This window comes from Grammomys surdaster, unplaced genomic scaffold, assembly GCF_004785775.1.
Source record: "Grammomys surdaster isolate TR1022 unplaced genomic scaffold, NIH_TR_1.0 126219, whole genome shotgun sequence".
Lineage (NCBI taxonomy): Eukaryota > Metazoa > Chordata > Mammalia > Rodentia > Muridae > Grammomys > Grammomys surdaster.
The window spans coordinates 8,350,724-8,368,126 of NW_021621022.1; the positions used below are offsets into that span (position 1 = coordinate 8,350,724).

At 47.8% G+C, this 17,403-nt stretch overlaps 1 protein-coding gene across 1 annotated transcript in view; it reads left to right on the forward strand.

Annotated features, from left to right (window-relative positions):
- Positions 1 to 17,080, forward strand: part of Loxl2 (lysyl oxidase like 2) — an 84,803-nt gene extending 67,723 nt beyond the window's left edge. The window contains exons 9-14 of the mRNA XM_028758730.1: positions 1,919 to 2,081; positions 4,104 to 4,347; positions 10,496 to 10,611; positions 11,607 to 11,743; positions 13,820 to 13,931; positions 14,559 to 17,080. Of these exons, the coding sequence (XP_028614563.1) occupies positions 1,919 to 2,081; positions 4,104 to 4,347; positions 10,496 to 10,611; positions 11,607 to 11,743; positions 13,820 to 13,931; positions 14,559 to 14,638 (852 nt within the window). The 3' untranslated portion in view covers positions 14,639 to 17,080. The remainder of the gene's footprint in view (positions 1 to 1,918; positions 2,082 to 4,103; positions 4,348 to 10,495; positions 10,612 to 11,606; positions 11,744 to 13,819; positions 13,932 to 14,558) is intronic.
- Positions 17,081 to 17,403: the final 323 nt, after the last annotated feature.

The following is a 17,403-nucleotide window of genomic DNA, read 5'->3' on the forward strand; positions in this document are numbered from 1 at the left end:
TTGGACACCTCTGGGCCACTTTCTGCTGTCTGTGGACCACTCCTGTCTGCATGTTTGGGTTCTCCCCAGGCTAAGGGCTGAGCTGTTTGTAGAGAGAAGTTATTTGGTCTTTGAGGAAAGTGGGGAGAACTCAGCCCCAGGATCAACACTCTGAATGCCTTAAGTTTGCTCCCTTGAAACCCTCTTTAGCTGGACCCTTTCCTCCTTGGTGTTTCTGACTTTTTTTTTTTTAACTGATATGCTACCAGATCTCCAGGCTGTGATCTGAACTCTTGTCACATTGGCTACACCTTTCTCCCAGGGCCACTCTCCAGTGACCTAATGACTCAAGAGAGCCACTAAGCTCACTCTGGTCCTCATTTCTGATTCCCTGCCCTCTGTCACAGGCAGCACAGGACTAGATGTCCCGATTATTCCCAATTCCATTCCTGCATGATAGTCTATGGCAAAGCACCCAGTCCTCTGTGCCCCAGACATCCCACCTGTAATAAGGAACGAGGGGTCCATAATCCTCTGTCCCCACTGATGAAGCAGGACAAGATTTGTGGTCCATCTCGTGTGCTAACCTGTCTCTATTTCCTGGTACCACATAACCTTTTCTGGGACCTAAAGAAGGAACTTGCCGTCTTTGCTAAGGTTGTTAGTCTCCTATGGATTGATATGGGCGGAGCCAGGAATGCCTGTGTTCTCTGTCTGCAGCTCATCGTTCTAGGCTCCAGGAGAGATATGGCTCACACCATCTGGGAGATTAGCCTCCCAGGACAAACTTGATGGACACACACACACGAACACACATACACAGACACACACAATCTGATTCTCCATGTAACAGATCTACTGGCTGGCTAATTTTTTTCTCTGACAGTTCATTTCCAAAATTCCTGGGCCTCAGCTTGGGGTCCTAAAGAGCTACCTAAGACAAACTCAATCTTTGCTCAGGGCCCTGGGTTTTTACCGTGAAGAATTAGAAGGATTTTGGAAAACAGAACCAATAGGATCTATATATTGTCATCCTTCAGTATCCCCGGGGGATTAGTACAGGACCTCCATTAGAACTTGATGATCCAGTCCTCTCATGAAATGATGCTGTGTTCCCTTAGCATCTACATGTCTTTCCTTGAACCTCCTTGTCTTTGGATGGCTTACGTCTCTAATATAGTGTTAATACTATGCTTACTGTTGTGATATTGTACTTCTTGGGGGAAAATGGCCCAAAAAAGTCTATACATGCTCAACATAGTCACTATTTTTTCAATATTCTTTTTTTTTCAGTCCAAGGCTGTGAATGAATGGCTATAGAACTCAAGAAGAGAGGGCCAACTCCTCATCTCTGTAACTTACCTAAAACTGTGTATCTACCCATCAATCAGTAGACAAATTTATTTGGGTATTACTTATCTAGATATTGTTGCTGAGACAAGTTGACACATGAATAACCTTTGGAAACTTCAGGAGCAACAGGCGCTTATGCTGTCTTGCACACCCTTTACCTGACTTGACCCCTCCACTCTTCTCTGGTTTTCTCTATTGAAGTCTTCTTGAGGTGTGAGAGTGTATGTTAACAGTGCTTTTGAAGTTCTGTATCTAGAAGGGGCCCAATAAATCTCAGAATCATAAACCTGGGGACCCCTCAGTCAGCATCCTATAAAATACTTAACCTAGATTTAATTCCAGAAGTTGAATTTTATAAGACAGCTAGTTATTGACATACGTGAATGGATTTCTCCTCTCCTGCAAAGCCAGGCTTAGTCCTAGAAGTTCACTCATCCTGTCACCAGCTAACCACACGGCTGGAATAAATGGCTCTGTTCTTCTGCCATCTCCATCTAGAAAATGGGGTCATAGAACCGTGAGGGTTTTGTGAAGCCAGAAGTTGACAAGGTGACCTGCTAGTGACTTCTTTGGTTGATTTCTCCAGGAAACCTGGTACTGGCATGGAAATATCTTCGACAACAAAGTGGTCATGAGTGGAGTGAAGTGCTCGGGAACAGAGCTATCCTTGGCACACTGCCGTCATGATGAGGAGGTGGCCTGCCCCGAGGGTGGGGTGCAGTTCGGTGCTGGAGTTGCCTGCTCAGAAAGTAAGAATGCCTAAGGGCTAGCTGCCTCTCACTCTTCACTGTGCCAGTTCTAGAGGAGTTCAGGGAACTGTCCGTTCCTCTTCCCAAGACTCTGGGGTTTCACAGTGGGATTAAAAGGGACACATAGTATCTACTCTCCAAACACATGGTAAAGAGGAAACAGGGAAGGGCTAGTTTTAGGAATGTGTATCAGTTCCTTTTTTTGATTTTAGTCCCAAGTGCAGGACAAAAACAGCTTAAGGAAGCAAGGGTTTATTTTGGTCAATAGTTTGAGGATACAGTCTAGGAGGGGGAAGGAGGAAGAGGCAGGAGGCCACATTATATCTACCTTTGGAAGCAGAGAGAGATGAAGGCTAGAGTTCTCCTCTTTCTTTGGAGTCCACAACTCTAGTCCATGGATTAAAGCCACCCGTGTTTAGCATAGGTCTTCCTACCTATGGTGATTTGAATAAGATTGGCCCCGTAGGCTCATATATTTGAATGCATGGTTCCTTAGTAGTGGAGTCTCACTCCCCTACACATACAATCCTTCTTCCTTTCTGCATTTTTGCTGCATTTCCTTCTACACTACCATCACTGGATGTGTCCACTTGTCCACCTTTCTTCCATACTGTATGGATTATGCAGACTTGTGTGGGACACGGTCACAAGGCTCTTGGTTTTCTTCCCCCAAGCCAGGCGAATGCTGTCTTCACTTCCACTTGCCTGCTCCGTCTCCAGCATTCCCATTGTACTTGAACTCAACATCTACATCTGCTCCTAGAATATTTGGTAGCTCCATGTCTGCCTAATTTACCTCTAGGGTACCAGGCTACGTGTAAACTATGTGTAGTTAGCCTATCCTGAGTTCAAAGGAAGCTAACCTCCTCTCAGAAGGAGCAAGCCTAATGGGTACCTCTCCGCTCTCATACAGCCAGAGACTCCCTTCTCCAGTGATACTAGGTCCTGTCAAGATGTTCACTGAGAGTGGTGCCATCCCAGGTCCTGGATGCTATAAGAAAGCAGGTTGACCATGCCATGGAGAGCAAATCAGTAAGCAGGTCCCCTCCACAGCCTCTGCTTCAAGTCTTGCCTCCAGGTTCCTGCCCTGAGTTTTTGGCCTGGCTTCTTTCCCTCAGTGATGGATGGAAACCTTTAAGTGAAATAAACTCCTTCCTCCTCAAGTTGCTTTTGGTCATAACAATAGAAACCCTAGCCATGCAAACGATTTCATCCTTAACAAATGATAAAGTTGTATGCATACAAAAGAACTGTTGTAAAGTATATGTGTGATTTATAACCAGCAAATGTTTGATTTGTATACCTATTTTATAGACCTCTGTAGTTAAAGTCATATAAAAATATCTCAGGAGTCTTGAGTGGAAAGGTTTACGAATACTGGTCCTCTAGGACTGAATTCTAACAGATGCAAAAATCTCTGATCTCAATTTTCTGACAGTTGCATGTTGTGCTGCTGGTGAGTTTTAATAACATCTCCTGAAAATTTCTCTGCTAGAAACTTAGTGCATTTAGAATGCATTATAGATGCATTCTAAAGAAGAAGAAAACACACACACACACACACAAATGTTACAAAATGTTTAGACATCAACAATAAAGGTACATATGAGGGGATGGCATTAGTAGACCATAAAGCTACATCCATGGTAGAAAAGATAGAATCAGACTAAGGGTGAGCAGTGTTTCCCTTCGCAGCTGTTTTCTGCTCTTTATCATGGACCGTCTAAGGGGTCTTTGAAGAAAGAGAGAAGGATCTAAGGGGTCTTTGAAGAAAGAGAGAAGGATCTAAGGAGCCCTTGGGTGCCTATCACCCACTATGTCAGCATTTTGCCCACCCATATTGGTAACTGAAGGGGATTGTTAAGAAGACTTCCGGCAAAATGAAAGTGTAATTGGGGGTGACAGGAAGGTAGCATGGGGAGCCCTAGGCCAGCTCCAGAAGGACATGTAAAATGAGGGTACTTTTCTCAGGGGTGCCCTCAGAAGGGGTTTCCTGTTCTGATCCATGTCTGTCTTCCCCAGCTGCACCTGACCTGGTGCTTAACGCTGAGATTGTACAGCAGACTGCCTACCTGGAAGACAGGCCCATGTCCTTACTGCAGTGCGCCATGGAGGAGAACTGCCTCTCCGCCTCCGCTGTGCACACAGACCCCATGAGAGGCCACCGGCGCCTTCTACGCTTCTCCTCCCAGATCCACAACAATGGCCAGTCTGACTTCCGCCCCAAAAATGGCCGCCATGCATGGATTTGGCATGATTGCCACAGGTAAGTCACCACAGCCATTCTCCACTCCCAGCTCACTGGCTGCCGCTTCCTCTTTTGCTGAGTCCCTGCCTCTTGGATCCAGTGTTTTTGATCCTAGGAGACATGCTGATCTGAGTGTCAGTGCCCTCCAGGGTCCTTGTCAGCAGTTTCCAAGTGCATGCACAATACATTTGTGCTCTACAGGCAATGTTCGAATATGCAGCCTTGGACACTGCATACATATAGAAATACATTTTGTATACTAATATGAGATTTTTTTAAGTTTAAAATTAAAGTTAGCCTACAAGGTAATGTGCTCCATTATGGCATTTGTATTCACATGGTCGGACTTTTAATGGTTCCTCTCCCCCACTGCCACTGCAAATCTCCCTTGCTCTGCCTTTTTACTTAGTATCTTTGATATCTCTAGGAAGACGGGGGTATGGAGATAGGAGCTCCAGGACTCATAAGGCCTGTTGTAAGCCTGCTAATCCCCTGACCAGCAACCTGACAGTAGGCCAACTGGGCCACATTGTCTGGGACTTCTGGGCTCCTTTCCAGCTCGTCCGTGGCTGTGATCCAGGTGCTGTGAACACTGGATCAGGACAGTAGAATAGAGGGAAGTCCTACAGCTAATCCCACCATAGCCCATGGAAGCTCCCTGGACCTCCTCCCTCCTATTTTCCCCTTGCTCTTCTTAACTCGAATGGAATTCAGACATTTTGTTCTCAGTCTGGGCAAGTAGGGGACACTGCATGCACACAGTTGGAAAAGCAGCTGCCGTTCCTTCCACCAGGAATCCCTCTTCTAGAGGTCCACAAACTTCTAATAGACCTTGTTCTCTGGGCTCAAATAATCCATCTGTGACAGGAAATCTTTGCACTAGATCACTGCCTTTCAAAGCAAGGCCCTTGGACTGCTGTATCTACCGTCACAGCAAGATCCTGAGCATGCTCAGTTGCAGAGCTGGCTGCAGACTGATGAACCCATATGGATTTCAGTAGGACCACCAGAGGTCTGGGTGCACATCAGAGCCCAGGATGCTCCATCTGGGCTTCCATCCAGCTCTAACACTGTAATGACGTCAGAGGCAGTTGTTGTCCCATTTGACCTTCCAGGAAACAGGTCATTGAACTCCATATAACTGCCCAAGAAAACGTAAGAAGTGTCAGTTCAGAGAGCTCAGGCTGGCCCATCAGCTCTAAACTGTGCTGATTTCCCTATCGGCTCTTCCAGACTTTCGCCAGGTGCCTCCGTATGTTTGTTTCTTCTTCGTGTTATAAATTCTGATCTCCTCACATTTAAATTAGTCTGTGGATAGAGCTATACAACCTATTGGAAAAGAAAACACTATGATCCCATGGAGGCCTCTGGTTTTTCTTTGAAACAACTAGCTGAATGTTGTAAATATGCTAAAGCCCAAGGAATCATTTGTCTTTGCCAAGGTCTAAGTTGGAGTATAATTAAAGTCTTGACAGTCTCAGTGCCTGGTTTTCCATGTAGTAGGAAGCCAGGACAGCAGGAGGCCGATCCTGCCTATGGGTCTATAAGTGGAAGGTAATTATATTCCAGCCTTGCATATGGTGGCCCACCCAAGATTACATGGTAGGAGCCTCCAAGCGCCATATGCTTACCCTCAGAGCCATCAGTGTGTGCTCTAAGAATAGTCATATGGTGCTATCATGACAACGGTGCGAGCTGGAGATCCAGGGACATTGATACACACACACACACACTCTCAAACTTTTCCTGTGGTCTCTGTTTTTTCCTTTGCCTACAAATATTCCTATCAACAGTTTGAAAGAGGACATGGGCTAAATATATGACCCTTTAGGCACCCCTGGTTTCTTGCCGATTGGACATGGGGGTAACACCTTCAAGGCTGTTTCCTCACATGCATTTGCTCTTGGTAAGTTACCTTGATATAGTCCCTCTTCTGTCCTTGTGCCCAGGGACTCACTCCATATCTTTTTAACTAACAGCATGTCACAGTTTGGGTGTGAGCCAAACAGTTAGACACAGGCATCTAACTATGACCGCAAGATCCAAGGAACGTCATGAGACCCAGCACACACATAGTCTCAGTCTCCAGGGCTCTGGGTTACTCTTCTAAGCTCATTGGGTTTGCTTCGCTGCATTTTCTGAGACTGTGGTGAGCCTGGATTCCCTATCTAGCCAAAGTTGTCCTTGAACTCCTGATCTTCCTGCTCCTAATTCCAAAGTGCTGGGATTACAGACACGAGACGCTCTTCTTAGTACTCTCCATGCTCATTGGGAAGACCTTTCAGGGAGCTGCCTTTAGCTCAGTTGGGTCTCTTGCTGAGAAGATCTGGCCTGCCCCTTCTCAACTCAAGAAACTTGTTTCTGAAAGAATCAGCATTCCATTTCGGCAGGTGTACAGGCATTCTGAAGCCAAGCAGGAAAGCCCTGGCTCAGATTAATGGGAATGGGGAAACAGCCATTCCCACATTAATTAATGCTACAAGGAGGAGCAGAGTTCTCTGCTCTTGAAGACCCTACGCTGAATCATAAAGATTAGCCCTCTTGAAGATTTATACCATCTGGACACAGAGGGATGGCATCAGTGGTATCTTCTTAGATGCATTTGTGTCCTTGTGACCTCAGAGCCCTCTATGTAGTCAGCTACACTCTGGGGGCCTGCCCTTCCCTCCTTGGGAAAGTGAGGTGGAGTGGAGGATGCTAGAGGAACAAGGGAATGGGCCTGAGCACAGGCTATATCCCCTGGAGTCAGGAATGGCACAGAGGCTGAAAGGGAAGTATCAGTCCTGCCAGTCTGCCTCCCCCGTGTGCCTAGTAGCACCCCCACAGGGTCAGAATCCACAGATGTGATGAAGCCTCTGAGCCAGTTGGAGACCTCTTAGTAGGCCTGACACATGTGGATGGCAAGCTAGATCCCGCAGAAGGACTTTATGCTCATCCCTGAGGACCATATCAAACACAGGAGTCTCTCCGAAGTGGAGACAAGAGCTTTTCCTCAGTCTATAGTAACAGTATATCAAAACATGCTCAGTTTTCCTCTGAACACACTGTGTCTGTCTTCCATCACTGTTTTCATCCAGCATGACGTATCCCGAGAGAAGTGCCAGGTCTCAGGACACAGAGCCCTGGAGTCCTACAGTAAAGGCCAACTTTCATTTTATCTGGATTACAAGGACTTCAGAAGCTGTGCATGGTAGCCCATGCCTGTAATTCCAGCGTTCAGTAGTCAGTTTGGGGTAATGAATTTGAGGCCATGTAGTGAGTCCAAGGCCAACTTGAACTAGTCTGTCCCTGTCGAGGGAAACAAGGACTGGTGATGTAGGTGGTGGAGCACTCAGTATCCTAGTGCCATGGGAAGGAAAGTCAAACAAATACAAGAATTCCATCAAGCACCAGGCCACACTTCCCTTTTTAATATTCTGAGATTTCTTCCCAAGCTTGCAGTGCCCACCCCAGGGCTCAGTCTACCCCCTTAGACTCTAAGCTGAATGATAAGGGGCCACTGTGGTGCCCAAGACTTTTTTCCCTCTTGCCTTCCCAGAATCCATCCAGTATCTTGTGGCTGGAAGCCAGTCGAAAGTTAGACAGCTCCCGTTTCTACCTCAGATCAGTTAGGAGGGACATGTGACCTCCAAGGGTGTCCAGGAGATAAAGCAGACACTCTCCAGGACAGAGGTCAGCAAGAAGCAGGGGGGCACGAAGCCCATGGTTTCCTCCCCCAGGACCCATTCCCTGGAGGAAAATTGAAGCTAGAGAAGACTAAAATCCAGACTGAAGGCGGTCTGACTGCAGGAGGCCGCTTCACAGCAGGCCGTCTGTGGCTCCATCTGAATCCTGTTTAGACAACGGAACATAAACGTACTTCCCTGCAATCTTTCCAGCCGCTCAGCAAGTCACATAAGCCCCTCTCTGAGGGAGCAGACATTTTTTCATTCCGTGAGTCAGACGCATGTCTCATCCGCTCCCTGCGAGGAGCCAAAATAGACTCCCTCAAAGTCATCACCTCATCTGCTACAAAATGCTCCTTGTAGGGCTGTCTGCTGGCCCTGGCCCAGCACCGTTACCCACAAACATGAATGACCTGGGGAAGTCCAACTTAGCAACTTCTGACGTTATTTATATAGTACGAGCAAACATAGGAGAAAGAAGAGAACCTCTAATTTCCTCTCTGGAAACCCTTTGCAGTGCCTGCTTCTCTGTTCCACACGTGGTGGAGGAAGCTCCAGGCTACTATACCAATAGTCAGGCTGGGTGATGAGACCCCAGGAACTCTGAACACTGCAGCAGTGACTGCAGGTGTGGGGAGCAGTCGTCCAATGGCCAATATCGAAAATGAGAGAGGACATCCCTTGGTATAGCCTTGTCTGGGCTCTTTGACACCTGTCTTTTGTTTGTTTTTCGGACCTAGGGTCCTGTGTACCTGGGTTGGCCTCAGACTCATTAAGGCAACTGAGGGTGACCATGAGCTTCTGCTCCTCTTGCCTCCACCTCCTCAGTGCTGGCTTCACAGGCCACCATGCCTGGTTTTTGTGGCACTGGGATCGAACTGAAGGCTTCCTGCATGCTAGGCAAGCATTTTAACAACTGGACTGCATCTACAGCTCTGTGTTATTTATTGTATTTGGTCCCCACCCCAGAAGTTGGCAATAATATTTTTGCTTTACCAAAGAGAGAACTTGGGCTGGGCATAAACAAAGCCAGAGCTTCTGCCCCCACAGTGCCTTGGTCTTAAGGGTCTTCCTTTACTAAATGTCCCTGCAGAGGTGGAAATGGGTATGTCAGAATAGTTGCAGATATAACACACACATGGCAGGTGGAGATGGGGCTAAAGCCAGCCTGAGATCTTCTGTCCTGGGCCTGCATAATGGATGAAACCCCTCGGCTACCCTCAGTAGCACAGTTCCCTTGTTAGTCCTGAACCAGATGCGTCACTCTTCAGGACATCTGTTCCCAATTTCTCTCAAGTGACAGCATGGACCATCATAAACAATCGGCCAAGGGAACTGCACCCGACTTGTACAAGCGCCCCCTCAGTTAGCTCCCTTCTACAAAGAACCCCAGAGATTCGCTTTCCTGAGCTACTGCCACATCCCTCCCTGAGAACCACCCACTCTCCATCCCAGAAACCATCTAGTCTCTATCCTTCCCTTCCTGTTTCGTTTGCTCAATTTGAGGATCGTGGGCTTGCTGCTCCTCTCCCAGGCCAGAGTGCACATGCATCACGTGTGCCCTTCTTTGGGAATGTGGCTTGTTTTTATTTCTCTGTAATTGCTACCCCACCCTTCCCCTTTTTATCTTCTTCCTTCCTTTTAGAATTCACACTTTAAAAAAAAATGTGATCTTAAAATTAATCTGTTGTAATAGTTTATGCTAGTAAAAAAAAAAAAAATAACCAAGGAAACTAATCTAGAAAGGTTTGTTTGACTTAAAGTTTGGAAGGTTCAAAGCCCTGGTGTCCAAGGACAGCAGGTAGCACATCTGTGTAGGGGCATGCATAGGGACAAGCATACTTGAAACCAGAAAGCAGAGAAAGAAAGAAAGAAAGAAAGAAAGAAAGAAAGAAAGAAAGAAAGAAAGAAAGAAAGAAGGAAGGAAGGAAGGAAGGAAGGAAGGAAGGAAGGAAGGAAGGAAGGAAGGAGACAATGATGGTCCTGAAATCCCCTTTGAGGGCATGTTCCCAGTCAGAGGCTGCACCTCTGAGTAGACCATAGTGTCTCAATAGTGCCCCCACAGGAAAGATCTTAATACATGGGCACTTGTCAGACCTATAGCAAATCTGGAGAAAGATTCCTTGTGGGAGTGGGCTGAGAGCCAGTGGGTACTCAAGAAGGTCCCTGAGTATTACAAAGCTTATTTTCTTGGGCCAATTGAGTGCCAGACACTGGGCTGTCAGCTGGACTCACTGACACCACAACACCCCACGCAAGTTATGTCATTGCCACACTGCCACAGGGGATCAAGGCGTGGCGAAATGCCTGACAGCCCTGCCTGGAAGTTACTGTCTTGCATTTGGCCTTCCCTTCTCTCATTCCCTTCCTCACTCCTCTCCCTGACACGCTTGGCCCCTGCTGCCTTGAGGTTCTCCCAGAAGCAAATCACCAGCTCGGAAGCTGCTTTCAGGCAGCTGTGGTTCCAGACACTGACATTTGGCCCTGTTTCTGGCTCCCAGGCACTACCACAGCATGGAAGTATTCACTTACTATGACCTGCTGAGCCTCAACGGCACCAAGGTGGCTGAGGGCCACAAGGCCAGCTTCTGCTTGGAGGATACTGAGTGTGAGGGAGGTATGTTTGAAGGGGGAAGATTGGGGCTTCACAGAACTTTGAACACTCTCACTGGATTGAACACGGTCCATCTGGATAGGGGTCAGGCCCAACAACTAACTCTACATTACTCTGTCCACTCCTGGGTGTCCATGTGACCTTTTTTTTTTTTTTTTTTGCCAACTCTTGAAGCCTTCTATGGCTACAGGTTTGGGGTGGGGGAAGGTGGTTCTGAAGTGATCTGTCCCCCAGAGAAGTTCTCACAGCAGGGAGAGGGATGCATGGCTTCCAGGTGAGGTCTTCTCACTCGGCCCTGACTCACACGCTTCCCTGTCTGCTTGCCACAGATCATTCTTCCCGGGTGTCCCAATGCCAAGCTCTTCTCCTCTAACAGCCTACAGAGCCCTGTGATGTACCCAGCTTCTCTCCCTGACCCCCCTGCACACACCATTCTGCTTCTACCTCGGCTAGGTCACCACACCTGACTGTAATTGCCTGGCTTGCCACTCTGACACATCAAGGGACAGACATTTGTCCTCTCCCTATAGCTCACATGAGGTTCTAGATGCTGGCATGGGCCCATAAAATCACATAGCAAAGAGGTTTTGAATGTCTACTGTGTGCGGTCAATCTGTGAGGGACCAGAAAGGCAGATCAGATGTGAGCCTATAGTCTAATTGCCAATAGTCTAGAGAAGAAAGATTAGGTGGCCTCATGTTAAGATAAACAGTAAACACAGATCACCATGACACTTATCCCTCCCCCCGAGGCTAAAGATTTCACAGAAATGCCAGCATAGTCCAGATTGGTCAGGGAGCACTTTGTGGAGGAAAGGACCTTGAGCCAGATTTGGAGGGGATACAGACATATAGATAGGGAATTGAGTTCTGTTGAAATGAGAAAGTATCAGACACCCACATGAGAAGGATGAACAGATCAGGGTAGGAGACATGGAGATTAGAATAGGAGGTGGGGACTGTGGTCACGTGATGATGCTCTTCTCCGTCCACCTACAGACATTCAGAAGAGTTATGAGTGTGCCAACTTCGGAGAACAAGGCATCACCATGGGCTGCTGGGACATGTACCGTCACGACATTGACTGCCAGTGGATAGACATCACCGATGTGCCCCCTGGAGACTACCTGTTCCAGGTGAGGTGGGCAGAACCCAGGGCTGCTAGGAGGAGGAGAAGCAGCTTCCCCAGCCTCCTCCCTGTAGGTGTCCAGAAACAAGACTCATGAGGCCAGCCAGGGTGCCACACTCAGAGGCCCTCCTATCTGTCAAGCAGTGTTCATGAGGCACATGGGCCTGAAGGACACTGAGTCTGCAGGGCATGCTGGGAACCCATGGAGCAACCTAAAATATAGAGACAGTCATGCATAATTTGGTTAATCTCAGGAGCCTGAAATCAAAATGTATCAGTGAGCTGATTTAGACTTCGAGTCAAGAGTTGGTTCTGTGGACTCAGGAAACCCACATCTCCAGCTTCCCCTTCATCCGTCATCCTGATTTCCTCCAGTCTTCTCACTTGCTTTCGTCTGTTCTATTGAGGCTGAAAGCAATTGCATCATCCTGGGAGGGTGTGATTGTTTTTTTCCTTCCTTGGGAGGATCTGCAAAAGGCTCATTCTCCGTGCACATAAATGAATCTGTAAGGCGAGAAAAGTCAAACTCAGGACAACCTGGCCAGGAGACGATTCTGTGAGGCCTTCCAACAACCCTGGCTAGAGGAAGAGCCAGGGAGCCCTGGCTTCCACCTTCCTGCAGACAGTGGTGGCCATGTGGCAGGGGGACGCACTGTACCCCAGTGTTCTCCTGGCACACCGCTGCATTCCTGCCTACAGAGGACTCACTTCCACATAGCCTCACAAAGCCCGCTTCCCGCTTGCCCTGATTGATGGCAAAGTGTGACTAGAAATGGGTTGTTCTGCCTTGAAAGCATTCCTAATGGGGCGTTCAGCCAGTCCATGGTCTAGCCCACAGTCTCTACTGCTAGACACTCCCCTGAAGAGCCAACACCTGCAGAGAAGTAACCACAGGGTGCTTTGAAAGAAGGCCTGGGCATCGGCTTGAAAAGTTAGACAGTCAAGCACTTTCCAACCACAAGTCAAGCCCAGAACCACAGCTGGCCTGGGAGCAGAGCTCTCTTATTTAACACATGGCCATCCATGGCTATGGACATGTAGATAGTTCTTGGTGGCTCATGTTGGCACCTTGCTGTCCCTAGGCAGGTAAATGTGTATCACCATATAAGCGGAAAATGCTTAAAGGTCTCTGATAGCCCAGGCTGGCCTTTACTCAGGCAATGCATTGACCCATTGGCTCTCCCAGTGAGAGGACATTCACTGTTAGTATACTCGTGTCACAGCCAGGCAAATGCAAGCCACAAGTCTCTATGTGGTGTTCTTGTCCCCTACGCTGTATAATCAGCAGATGGATGGACCTGGAGGTATGCCCTGCTTCTAATGACAGAGCTATGGATGCCCTAGACTATAAGTCAACAGGACACAAAAGCTAGCCTCTGTGACAGACTGTGAGGATTGGAAGAGGACTCCAGAAGGGAAGAAGTGGCCAGGGGTACACAGACTCAGAAGCAGGAATGGAAGGGCAGATAGGTTTCTCGTGGTCCTTGGTTTATCTCCTCCAGCTTCAGAGACGTCAATCCACTTCCCTCATATGATCCTGAGCTTCGGAATTTTGGGCCTGAGTTCAGAGAGGACTGTGAAAATCACATAGTTCACCCCAGCCCTTGCTCTTGCATGGGCCACACCCATCCTGTGACCCTGACTTGAGCCCAGGTTGTAAACTGATGTGCTCATGTACATCCCTCAGGGATGCTAAAATAACAGGGAACTGCCTGGGCCTCAGTGTGGGAGGTACTGTTCACCTCGTGTTGAGTGGGTGGGGCTGGAGCTACAACTAAGATTTAGGGAGAAGAAAGACCGAGGAAAAATCAGGTCACCCCAGAGAGGGACATTTAACAGTTTGTCTAGATGAACAGTGCCACATGGCATGTGCCCTGGGCAAGTTGTGGTTAGCAGGCCAGGCACAGACTTTTCAGAGTGGCCCCTACCAGGCCAGGATACAGCATCAGACCCAGTTAGCTTCATTTTGCCACAGTCCCTCTTACAAGACCCAGCCAAACTGTTAGGGACACCCAGGCTCTGTCCTGGAGTGGAGGGCAGCCAGAAAGGCAGTTGCGGCATTCTCTGTCTTGATCCTCTCCAGGTTGTGATTAACCCCAACTATGAGGTACCAGAGTCAGATTTCTCTAACAACATCATGAAGTGCAGGAGCCGCTATGATGGCTACCGCATCTGGATGTACAACTGTCACGTAGGTAAGTTCCCTCAGCAGCCCCACCCTCCTCAAGAGGCTAGGACACAGGACACAGCTGCCCTACTTTCTTCGGGGCCAGAGGCAGCTAATCTTGGAGAAGCTGGGAATGGAGCCAGCATCAAATTCCTAGCTCAGAAAGAAAACCAGAGATGCATGAAGGCCCGGGTGGGGATTGGGTGTTCACAGCCAGCCCTGGCCAAGGAGAGAGGGAAGTGCAGGGCTGGCTGACCTAGCAAGAGCAGACCCCAGGTCTATATAAGGGCTGGAGCTAAGGTCACCAACCCACTGCTCGCGTGACCATAGCTATGTGGGCATCAGCAGTTCATGAGCTCCAAGTATTGGGTTTTGCTGTGAACCACTCTCCTGCCTCCTCATCAAAAAAAAAAGGTTTTTCCTTGGGGAACAAGAAGGAAAGCAGATTTTGTCCCTATTGGTGTATGAAAACCCTCATCCCTGGAGGCAGTGAAAATTGAAGGCACTGTATCTATTTAAGCATCCCGTGAACTTTGGCAGAGTACCTGCTGAGTGCCTGGTCCTAGCACTCACACAGTACCACCCTGGGGCATCCTGAGAGGGGGCCACAGCTGAAAATGTACTGAATTCTGTCTCCTTGACCCCTGCTTTCCAGGTGGAGCCTTAAGTGAGGAGACAGAACAGAAGTTTGAACACTTCAGTGGACTTCTAAATAATCAGCTCTCTGTGCAGTAAAGAAGACCCTGGGCCAGGCATGACGGTTCATGCCTGTAATCCCTGCACTCAGGCTGAGGCAGGAGGATTGCCACAAGATTTATACTCTAGACATTTGACCAAGCTTCGGTTTCAAAAGAAAGGAAGGAAGAAAAGAAAGAAAGGGGGGAGAAGGAAAGAAAAATGACTTAATAGTCACTTACTGACTCCCAGGGGAAATATTGATTGCCACCTCTTTGCTAGCCAGATCCAGCTGAGAAAAAAGGTGCTCATTCATTCACTAGGCACTGCTGCCTGTCCCTGCCCTCAGGCCTTAGGGGCAGGGCTCTGGCACATGGCCATGGGAACTTGATGACAAGCTTTGAGCAGCTTATCCCATCCAAGCTTGGCATATCCCAAGTGTGACATCACCATCCTCTGCATAGATGGGCCATTTTCTTCTGGGAACGTGGCAGGTATGAACTCAGCAACTGCAGAGGTGGTCAAGCTGAATTCCATTTTTCCCCTTCTTAGGTCGTTTCTGGAAAACTTGAATATCAAGACCTCTGTATTAAGTTTTTTTTTTCTTCTCATTGTACAAACTGCTGGGCAAAATCATCTTGAAGAAGGAAGGCTTTATTTGAGCTCATGGTTTGAGGAACCAATCTGTAGTGGCAAAGAAGGCATCGCAGCAGGAGCGTGAGGTGTCTGGTTCCAAACTCACTATATAGCTGAGGATGGCCTTGAACCTCTGAGCTTCCCGCTTCCATCTCCAGAGTGCTGGGGATAAGACCCAGGACTTCACACATGTAAGGCAGTGTGCTATCAGTTGTAGCTGCTTTCAGAGCACTCACCCTTCTCAGCTGCTTTAAACGTGTACGCGTTCTCTGCCCTACCGGTCTGCACGTCTTTCTGTATCTCTCTGCTCCATTTGCTCATTTTTACTGTGGGTCTGAGTGAGAGCAGTGAACAGAAGCATAGCACAGCCTGAATGCTACTCTGTCTTAATTGTCTCTGTCCTCCGCCAGGCCAATTCGTCCATCACTCTTGAGTTAAGACTCACCCAAGTGCTCAGGACACAGGAAGGATGCGGCTGGATTCTTGCCAGGGTGTAATATGATTGGCTTCTAGCACAGTTCCAGATAGATAGACAGTCCTTGGTTCCCACTAAACGTCAGGTACCAGGCCTCCACTATCCACATTCCTCTTGGCATTCTGGTCTTCCAAATTCCAACCAGAATAACCCATTCAGTTCTGTTCTCGGCGTTCTAGGGCTTTCGGGCCCAAAGTTCTAAGCTCTTCCAGATTCCGCCTTCAAGCCTGCTCTCAAAACTCAAGCATTTCACCATGCTTCTCACCTCAGTGATAAGTGATCAGTGATCAGTCACAAGTCTAATCTTCTGTATTATACCTGACAAAAGTAGCTTAAGGAAAGGCTACGTTTGGCTTATAGTTCAAGAGTCCAGTCCCTCACAGCGGGTAAGGCATGGCGGCAGGAGCAGCGGGTTGCATCCACAGTCAGGAAGTAAAACGATAAATGCAGGTGCTCAGCTTGCTTTCCCCTTTATATTCAGCCTACAACCCCAGCCCATAGAATGGTGCTACTGGTGTCTAGGGTGGGCCTTCCCTCTTCTGTTAAACCTCTTCTGGAAGCACCCCATAGACCCACCCAGAGGTGCTTCCATAGTGGTTCTAAATCCCATCTAGGTGATAAGCAAGGCTATCTATAACAACCTCTTCCAGTTAAACCAGCGTCTGTATTCTATGCAGTTATAGCCTCAACGTAAAGTACAACAGCAAGGCATACATCCCCAGGTTCCAAGGGATGCCTGAAGACTTGGATGGTTCTGACACAGGATAGGAAGAGAAAACCATGGGGGAACATGGAAGGGGCCCTTCTTCACCTCAGAGTCTGGTTGAAGCTTTTGCCAGCTGAGAATCCCAACACAGATAACATTGTGAATGGTGCTAATATAGGGACAATATTCATTTTGTATATTTATATACAAGTATAGATATTTCAAGTAAGAATGTTAAAATATAGCAAGGAATTATGCTTAAGGCCAAAGTGTAAATGGCCTTTTTCTTTTCCTAGCGGTAAACATACAATTTCCTACAACTTTGCCAGAAACCCAATTTACAGTAAAAGGCATATCTCAAGACCCCTATGCTACCCTTATGACCCATGATTTCATCTTATCAGGGCACAGTCCTATCCAAGGTACCTCTGGAGCCACCTTATAATCTTATTGTCAAAAAGGGAAGAGATTAGGGGTGTGACTTAGAAACCAATCAAGCAATACCAAAGGCTTCTTGGATTCCTGTGTATAGCTAGTTATTAAGACACTTAAGAACTCTTGTCCTTTGAGAAGCCCACACCCCAGCTCTTGGATGTGCCTTACTCCTTCCCTGAGCAACTCTTAACCCCTGTAACTTAAATTTATATTTAAAATATTTGAAATAAACGTTTAACTCTCTGCTTTATTCTGGCTTATCTTGAATTTCTTCTTTGCAGCAAAGAGCTAGTAACAGGCCCAGCTGATGTTACCCTTCTTGTTGCTGCAACCACATATCCAACAGGAGAAACTTCGGGGAGAAAGGATTTAGGCACATGGTTTGAAGGCAGTTTGGAGCCATGGCAAAAGGAGCAGGGAGCAGCTTCCTCAAATCAGGGAAAGAAAAAGTCAACATCCATGTGACTCTCCCCTTCCATTCAGTCTAGGACCCCAAACAGTAGGATGGTGCTCCCCACATTCAGGGTGGGTCTTCCCTCCTCAGTGGGAAGTGTGTCTCCCCCCAGATTCTAA